Below are 9,944 nucleotides of genomic sequence, written 5' to 3'. Positions count from 1 at the left end.
TTAAGATTGTATGTGTAGAAGCATGATACAGAATGAAGCATGATGGCTTATGAAAAATGATACCCGTCAGATTCCGGGATGTATGCTAGAAGTAGGCTACGATTAGTTGATTGTGTTGGCTCTGAGTATGACATAGTAACAATCGACTTGATGGCATAACTAGACCTGAAACTTGAACTGGGTAATCTGATAATCTGATAATGAAACTATGTGCCAAGAGTGGGTGAGAATCATTGACTGTTCAAACGGTTTTGTGCAAAACTAGAACTTGCCCAGTTAGTCCTGCTAAGACAATTCAATCTAGATGATAGGAAGTGATCATAGGCCATTGTTCTGAAAAATCCACAAATCGCCTAAAAGAAGGATCCAACCAAATGAATTAAAAGCTCCCTTTGATCCAAATAATTTGAGCCTAAAAAAATTAAAACCATTTCTTTCAAAAAAAGAAAAAACCCTAAACTCACTTTCCCATAATCTACTATGTTGGCCCTGGTCCCTCCTTGGACATGTGCACTTTGACTTAGGCCAAAAGCCTAAGTTGAGGGTGGCTAATGTAAAAAGTTACTTCAATCTTGGCCCTGACCTGACATCAGGTATTGTGCACCTCAACTAACGGAAATTCCATAAGTTGAGGGTAGCTATGAAAGAGGAAACTGAAAGAAAAATGGGTATGAAAAGAGTGATTAAAAAAAAAGAGGTGAGGAATGGACTTGTTGAAAGCAAAAGGTAAAATAAAAGTAAAATGAACTACAAAGTCTAAAGTCACATCCGTGGTTGAAGAAAATTAAGGGAAAGAAGGTAAAGTGATGGTATGACAAAAATAGGGCAAAAAGAGGTTAAAAGCCTAGTGTAATGTCAAGGAGGGCAGAAAGTCACTAAGCAATACCCAAATGTACCACACCTGACCCTGAGCCTACGTTACAAGCCAATAAAGTCCTATAGTGATCCTAGAGTCTAGTTTGGAGAGTCTAAGCAGCGAAAATAAGGGCAAGCTTATGGCAGTAAGCACTAACTGTATTTGAAATTACTTCTGAGCATGAGTGTTGAATAAATCCTTACACCATGAAGGACATTCAATTTTTGTGAAAAGGGGATTTCGTTTGAAGTAAGGGCACTAGTTACATTGTCGGAAAGTTGGTACCTTGGTGACAGTGAGAAGATGTATGTTGTGTGTCAGTTGGTTGATCTGTATCATGATCTGATCTGCATGGATTAGCTTGTCGAGTCTAAGAGAACGAAGTTGCATCTGAAAAGAGATGGAGGTAGAGAGCCATGTGATTGCTTAGGGCCTGAAATGCTTGCTTCTATACAAGTGTCGTTTAGAGTCGTAGTGCGTCGCTTGAGGACAAACAACGAATTTAAGTTGAGGGTGTTGATATACCGTGAGTTTACGGTATTTCTAATACATTTCACTTACAAGTTGTGTGTCTAGGGGCTTTTTATATTGGTTTTTATGTATTTTTATCATGTTTTGTAGAAAAGATGTTCATACGCGTAAGTATAGAGACAGCTGAAATAAATGCAGAAACATGGCATTCACGGAGGTGATCTACGGACCGTAGGTCCATTCACGGTCCGTAGGTGATGACCGTAGATCAGCAGGGATGGTATTTAGGACAAATCAGGGAAATCTGACCAAGTGTGGAACCACGGTGCCCATTGACGGTCCGTAGATCCGTACTGTTGATCCGTAGAGTGATACTGCGAGGGTTTCAGTACCTGATTTTTGAAGATTCTAAGTATGGAGCTACGGAGGGGATTGACGAACCGTAGATCGATCTACGGTCCGTACTGCTGGTCCGTCGTTTGCTTCAAAGAAGCTGACTTTTGGAAGCTGAAATATTTTCTAAGTCCCGATTGACGGAAGGGACTTACGGACCGTAGATCCATCGACGGTCCGTAAGTCGGTCTCGTGGATTGAAGACGCGTACCTGAACAAAACTTTCCTTAATTTGTTTCCCTTTTAATTTAGGATTTGTTTTCTATAAATAGGGCATGTAAATCTCGTTTTTGGGGGTTAGACATTATTATTCTAGTTTTACTTTGTGACTTTGGAGATTAAGTTGCAACCCTAGAAATTATTGATTTTCTACATTCGTTTTGAAGATTTTGGCTTTGCAATTCAAGTTGAAATTCTTGGTTTATTATTCTCGTTACGTAAGTTCATGATTTCTTCATCTAATATTATGAATTGTGGTCTTGCTATTATGGGTAACTAAACTTCACAACTAGGGTTGTGGGAACCATGAGCGATTAACAAGGTATGAGTAGTAAATAAGTAATTCTTGAATAGTGTTTTGCATGCATTGATAATTCTTTCGTTTAAAAGTTTTTTTAACGAGTGCACGCATTAGAACTCGTCTTGTTGCTACTTGCCGGATCAAGGAGGTAATCAACAAAGAAAAGAATTATCAACATAGATTTAGTGTGATACTATCTAATAGGCTAGTGTCGATTGGTGCGAAGTAATAACTAAGCCAAACATCGATTATGACGTCTAATATGAGGTAAAGGTAAGGGTTAGTAAATTATACACACGTAGCCGGATCAAGGTGCGGGGTGAAATTCTCTAGATGCCGGATCAAGGATTTAGAGATACCTAACTTATCACTTTGCATGTAACACACTAGGAAAGGATTGCGATTACTAGGAATACTGTGTTATGAGCTTATGGGGAACACGTCTACCCTAGTTATTTTCCTCATCTTGATAACAACCGAAATTAACTTTTGTTTATTGGTTACTTACTGAATTCTTACAATTTGTTTCACAAATTCCCCCATTTTATTTCTTGTCTCTGGAAGTACTTTGGCTAATTGAATATAATTGTTGGTTAAAGTAAAGTCTAAACCATTTTCCTCGTGGGATCGACCCCAACCTACTAGTTGGGTTCTTTACTTGATAACGATCGCTTATACTTCTTTAGGGAGGTGTAATTTGAGCGTATCACCACCCCACACTTAAACATTGTTAGTCCTCGAACAAACTCTATCTTGTCAAATCACACTCTTAGACCTTTGACTCCTTAGCTTGCTTTACAATCGGCCAAACATATTTAATCATAATCTTGTGGCATATACTATATGCAACAATTTCAATTCTTCCTTATAGTCTACCAATCAACAATTCACAACCTCGATGAATGACTCTTCTCAAATAATTCCGGGCTAATGCAATATCATAGAGACATACCAAACAAGATTAAGCACCAAACATGTTTCATGAATGCCCTCACCAATTTAAGTATTGCCTTTCTTTCACACCAACAACATTGCATTTCAATCATAAAGCTCTTTTTATAAAATTCACTCTCACGCTCACAAATGAAGTTCTTACTTTTCTCAACATGCCATAAGCTTGCCCATAGTGTATTCTTATTTTCGCATTATATTTCTTAAGGAATCAAGAGGACTTTCATTTGGTTGTAATGTCGGCTTAAGGTAAGGGAGGGGAATATTTAGGAATCATTTTACTGACTACACCTCCCTAATGCACATGTCATCGTTTTGCCAACAACCTCCTACTTAGCTTTTCTTTCCTCCTATACACACTTCATAAATATCTACCCCTTTTTGTTGCTCCATCTTTGCCCTTTATTTCTCACTCTTTTTTATTATTATGCCTTTCCACTAGCCACCCTCACTCGAATTTTTAAGGTCCAAGTGAGGTACACAATGTCCTTGGTAGGACCAGGGCCACTGTTTCGAGCACATTTCTGAAATAGCCACCCTCAATTGTGTTGAGGTGCACAATGTCACTAAGGACCAGGGCCAAAACAGAGTTTTTTTTTTCACACAATCAAGCATTTCACCCTTTCTCATATCAACCACAATTTCAACCCTTCTTCTTAACATAGTGCATTAAGGATTTTATTAGGATCGAAAGACTTTGGTATCAAACAAACGGGTTTCGGCTTATCATGTGGCTTATCAACAACAAGGCTAAAGGCTCAATAGGGCTTCACTAGGGATAATTTCAATGGTAGGCATCCAAGTAGAGTCAAGAATTGGCTTTTTCAAAGAAACGACTCAATCACATTACCTAAGTCATACAAGTTACTAACTCAATCACACACAATGCAAGTTTTTGATATCAATTGAAGCAAGAACCAACAACACTCACCACACATGGCATTATGACACACATAAGGACCCAACACTTGTAGTATCCTCACATAAAATGCATTACGGTGTTTCCACACAATTAAGCCCATTTTCTTTATTTTTCATTTAGAGTAAAGACAAAGAGATTATGTTTGTTTTCAAGGTCACCCTTTTAATAATGCAAACAAAGTGTTACCACCCATGACGTCTAGCCAACTATCAAGACAAGGTTTCAAAGTGCCAAAGAGGTTGGTTTCATACTTTCTACTCCTAGTGACTAATTTTCCCTTAAGACGGTCGTCGTCCATCCATCATCGAGAACTGTCACTCCTACGATGACTCTAAGACTCAATAAGGCAATAAAACTAGTCATAATCGGTTCAATGGGACTATCCTCGGGGAAAGAACCGAAAACAAAATGCTAGGAACCCTCCTAAAAATTAAAAAGACTCGATAAAGCAGTAAACTATGTACAATGAAGTTCAATTTCCACCCCACACTTAAACAAAACATTGTCCTCAGTGTGCAAAATAAAACAAAGTGCAAAGGTAAAAGAGAACTCCATGTCGGCATATAGGCCACATGCTTCAAATCAGCGGGTTGCCACATTAGTGGCAAAATCCATAGCCATCGAGGCTGCATTACCATTTCCATCACCCGCATCAGTATCATTATCTCCAGGGCCAGTATCATCTGACTCATCCTCCTCCGAGCCATCCTCCTCATCAGCAGTGGCATCATCATCATCAATGGGTTCTTGGAAAGTCAAGCCCATCCAACACATGTACATCGCGCTATCCGTCAAAGGGTAACGCTCCACTAGTGTCACCATTTCATCCTCAGTCACCGGACGGCCACCTATCCGCAGTTGTAGTTCAGCCAATCCAAACATACACCCCATCCAAATATCATCACGAGCTTTCCTATCAATAACAGTTAATACAGGCCCTTGCGATGGATCGTGTGCTTTAGTTCTTGTGACATCAACCAAGCGGCATACTAAGTGGGGACACGAGGGGAGGGGGACACATCATGAACTTCCTTCTCAATTTTTAAAGCACGGAGGTATCTAGTAATTATGCTCCCATAATAGAAACACAATCTCTTATTTGTCCTAAGCTTAAGCATGTTTTGCTTCAAAATAACCCCAACATTCATCGGCAAACCCTTCATCAAACGGTATACTAGCACCACTCTCTCCCTAATGACATCAGTCGTATGGTTACACGGTAGTAAGGTGCTACACACAATTTTCAACCAAATGTGAGCCTCCAAATTGAAGTGACCATAGTGAAGAGTCAAATGACGTCCCGTGTCTCTAACCCTATCCCACCGTGCAACAGAATTCACCCCACAAAAAGTATGCATAATATCACGATAAGGGTCTTTCAATCATTTCCAGAAATTCAGCATTGTCACAATTTGGTGTACCCAAAAACTCATTCAGTGCTTCCACAGAAAATCTCACCCAACTATCCCTAATGAACCCTTTGTTTATCTCAACATGACAGGTATTCCAATTCACATAAAATTCACGGACGAAGATTAAATTGCACGCACTTTGATCCATGAAGACATATTGGAGTCCCAAAGCATTGATTTGGGCGAGAATATGGGAAATCCCTGTCGCAATCGCCTCTCAATCACACACTCATCACCGAGGTACTTGGATTCTTGTTGACATTCAGACCAATCCTTTCCATAGTGTTACAGCTTGTTCGCCAAATTTGTTGGGCGCAAAATTGGTGGTTTCCCGACTAGAACTTCTGGCGGCCGCTCCTTTCCTACTCCTCTTAGTACCCGAACCACTAGCAACATTCTTACCCTTAGGATCCATCTTTACAACCAACAATGGGAGAAATTAAGAATTAAAAAGAAAAAAAAAGGGAAAATGGAGGGAGGTCGGGTAGGCAGTAGGGTGGGTAGGTTTGGTGGGTTTTGAAAATTTGGTGGGTTAGAGTGGGTGTAAGGGTGTTAGAGTTGAGGAAAGGGAATGGAAGAAGGTTTTGGTAAAGATTAATGGAGGAATTTGGGATTTTGGGGAAGAAAGGAGATGGAGAAGATAAAGAGAAAGTTGGGAATTTAGAGAGAATTAGGAGAGGGGTCGGTTTAGAGAGAGAGAATTAGGAAAAGTGGGGTGTATTTGGATAGGTGGAAGAGTTAAAGGGTGGGAATTTAAGGGGGTCCCACGAATTTCCCCAAAAAATCAGAAAATTTGACTTGGGTGAGATACGGGGGCGGCGATCCCTACCTGCGCTAGGTAGCTCGGCGCGACGCGCTACCAGTGCACCCAAAATGGGTCGCAGAACTTTTGTCTGGCGCGGCACGCTGGTCCTGCGCCAGTGTTAGTGGCGTGATGGGCCTAAGATGCGCTTGCCATCGGCGTTTTTGCTGAGGCTTGGCGCGATGGTGGCACGCAGCGCTGCCAGTGTGCCAAAAATGAGCCTCAGTACTTAGCCTCTGGCGAGGCACGCCTGACTTGCACCCCAACTCAATTTTTCAGCGTATTTATTCAGTTTTCTGGCGATTTCTCCTCCCATGACCTGCGCATCAACCAAATAATGTGACATAATAATGGTTGGTTGCCTCCCACCCAGCACCTTAGTTTTGGTCGTGGGACGACTCATCTTTTTGTATTCTTCTTTATAACTTGTAAAGTCTTATCTAAATAATAAACTAAGAAAATAAAAACTCTACACCTAGGAATTTGAAACTAAGCTAAAATTTCAAAATTAAGCAAAACTACTACCTATTACCTATCATTCACGGGTTGCCTCCTGTGTTGCGCTTGATTTAACATCGCAACACGACACAACTTAGATCATTCATCATTTAGCTCAAGAGCCTCCCGATCACGATCTGAATCCACACCAAAGTAGTGTTTCACTCTTTGCCTATTTACCAAGAACGTAGGGTCAGTCTCACCTTTATGTTCAAAAGCCCCATGTTGTGTCATTCTTACCACTTCTAAAGGACCACTCCATTTAGACCTTAGTTTTTTGGCGAATAACCTCAATCTAGAGTTAAAGAGTAGTACATTTTCTCCCAGAGTAAAAGTACAAGTAACTATGTGCTTGTTATGCCACCTCTTCATCTTTTCTTTGTAAAGCTTAGGATTCTCATACGTGTGGATCCTAAACTCATCAAGTTCATGCAGTTGATTCACTCTCTTTCTACTGGCCAGCTCGGGGTCCAAGTTCAACCTCTTAATTTCCCAATAAGCGTGGTGTTCTAATTCTGTCGTAAAATGACATGTTTTCCCAAATACTATGTGATAGGGAGAAGTCCCTATGGATGTCTTATACACAGTCCTATATGCCCACAACGCATCATCTAACTTCTAAGACCAATCTTTCCTCTGCGCATTCACCGTTTTTTACAAAATTTGCTACACATCTCTATTTGAAACCTCCACTTGGCCACTTGTTTGAGGATGGTAAGTTGTAGAAACTTTATGACGAATACCATACTTAGCAAAAAGATTTTTAACTAGATGGTTAATGAAATGCTTACCTCCATCACTTATGATTGCCCTTGGACTGCCAAACTGAGTGAAGATGTGCTTCTTGATGAACTTTATCACCACCCTTGAATCATTCGAAAGAAGAGCGACACCCTCAACCCATTTACTCACATAATCCATAGTCACAAGAATGTATTGGTTTCCACTAGATGGTGGGAAGGGACCCATGAAGTCAATACCCCACACATCAAATAGTGCCCAGCCTTTGGTATTTATCACAACCCTTCACAAAAGCAATAAAATCTTTAAATAATGAGGGCCAAAAACAACCAGATTAAAGTACCTTATGCGTTGTGCGCTCTCCTCCGTGGTGACCTCCATATGGGCTAGCATAACAACTTTCGAGCACTTTGTGAACCTCTTACTCCGGAATGCATCTTCTCACTACCTGGTCCACGTCTTGCTTGAACAAGAACGGTTCATCCCAGATGTAGAACTTAGCATTATGATTGAGCTTTTTCTTTTGTTGGGTGGTTACACCCGGAGGATAATCTCCATTTACTGTCAAATGCACAATGTCTGCATACCATGGCACTTGAGAGATATCTAATGCCATCAATTGTTCATCCGAAAATTCTTCCCGGATGTGCTCACCTTCATTCACATGGGAAAAATCTTCCAACCTAGACAAGTGATCAGCTATTTGATTTTCAATACCATTCCTATCTTTAATCTAAAGGTCAAATTCTTGGAGAAGAAATATCCATCGAATCAGCCTTGGTTTAGCATCCTTTTTGTTAAAAAGGTACCTAATAGCTGCATGGTCAGTAAAAACAATCACTTTAGTACCTACCAAATACAATCTGAACTTGTCAAAGGCGAACACTAGAGCTAGCATCTCTTTCTCAGTCACTGTGTAATTAGCTTGCGCAGAATCTAGGGTCTTGCTTGCATAATAGATCGAGTGGAACAGTTTATTCTTTTGTTGTCTCAACACTGCACCCACTGCTACGTCGCTTGTATCACACATGAGTTCAAATGGTAGTTCCCAATCAGGAGCAATTAAGATGGGAGCCTCAATTAAGGTCATCTTCAACATCTCAAAAGCTTTCAAACACATCTCATCAAAGTCAAACTTCACCTCCTTCTCCAAAAGACTGCACATAGGTTTTGCAATCTTGGAAAAATCCTTAATGAATCGCCCGTAAAAACCTGCATGATCAAGAAAACTACGCACCCCTTTTATAGAAATGGGAGGGGGTAATTTCTCAATAACTTCTACCTTGGCCTTATCAACCTCTAATCCCAACTTCCACACCTTGTGACCCAACACTATCCCCTTTCTAACCAAAAAATGACAATTTTCTCAATTTAGAACTAAGTTAGTGTCCTCACATCTAGCAAGCACTTTATCAACATTTCGGAGACATACCTCAAAAGACTTCCCAAAGATGGACAAATCATCTATGAACACATGTACAAAGTGTTCCACCATAGCATAAAAAATGGTCATCATACACCTTTGAAAAGTTGTCGATGCATTGTAAAGTCCGAATGGCATGCATTTGAAAGCATAGGTACCATAAGGACAAGTGAATGTGGTCTTTACCTGATCCTCCGGGGCAATCAAGATCTGGTTGTAACCGGAATACCCATCTAAGAAACAATAGTACTCTTGCCCTGCTAGTCGGTCAAGCATCTTATCAATGAAGGGAACGGGGTAGTGATCTTTCCGGATGGCATCATTAAGTTTCCGGTGATCCACACAAATTCTCCAAGCGGTCACTGTTCTAGTAGGAATCAACTTTTTTTTCATTCCTTACCACTGCCAAACCTCCCTTATTGGGAACACATTACACCGGACTTACCCACTTGTTGACACCCAATTTTAGACCACCACAATATATATTAATCGACTTTCTTCAAATTTGAACAATCTGAAATAATTAGTTTAATAACATTCAAAATATTTTTCAAGTTATTTTAACGTAATTTCAGTCGCTTTCATAATTTTTAAATAGTAAATATGTTTTCATATAATTTTATATATAATTAGTACATTTTATAAATATTCAAAAGTCGTCTCAAAAAAGACTTTAGTTTTATTTAATATTTGGTTAATCAGTTTATTCAATAGTTTATATTTTTTGAATTATTAGTTATAACTGAATTAATTGTCTTATTTCGTTGAGATTAAGAAGCTCGTTAATTAATTAATATTATTTCATTTTTTATTTAAATTTTAGCCAAATTTGTCAATCGAACTCAATTTGGTTAAGTCCTAAATTCCAATTGGGCCATATCTTAATTTGGAATATAGCCATTTTCCTTCCACCTCTTCCAATTCTTTTACGATCAATTTTGGGCATTTGCTTACT

The 9,944-nt window shown here is 39.6% G+C and overlaps 1 protein-coding gene across 1 annotated transcript; it reads right to left on the bottom strand.

Moving 5' to 3' along the window:
- Positions 1 to 6,924: 6,924 nt before the first annotated feature.
- LOC125833888 (uncharacterized) lies at positions 6,925 to 9,382 on the bottom strand. The gene is made up of 6 exons (XM_049513036.1): positions 9,176 to 9,382; positions 8,999 to 9,030; positions 8,420 to 8,909; positions 7,992 to 8,299; positions 7,617 to 7,849; positions 6,925 to 7,340 (listed from the first exon to the last, which is right to left on the bottom strand). The coding sequence occupies exons 1-6, from the start codon at positions 9,380 to 9,382 to the stop codon at positions 6,925 to 6,927; spliced, it is 1,686 nt and encodes a 561-aa protein (XP_049368993.1).
- Positions 9,383 to 9,944: the final 562 nt, after the last annotated feature.

The sequence above is a fragment of the Solanum verrucosum genome, unplaced genomic scaffold (assembly GCF_900185275.1).
Source record: "Solanum verrucosum unplaced genomic scaffold, falcon-dt-bn FXZP01000108.1, whole genome shotgun sequence".
NCBI lineage: Eukaryota > Viridiplantae > Streptophyta > Magnoliopsida > Solanales > Solanaceae > Solanum > Solanum verrucosum.
Note: the sequence above shows the minus strand (reverse complement) of the source record. Positions and strands in the feature narration are given on the sequence as shown.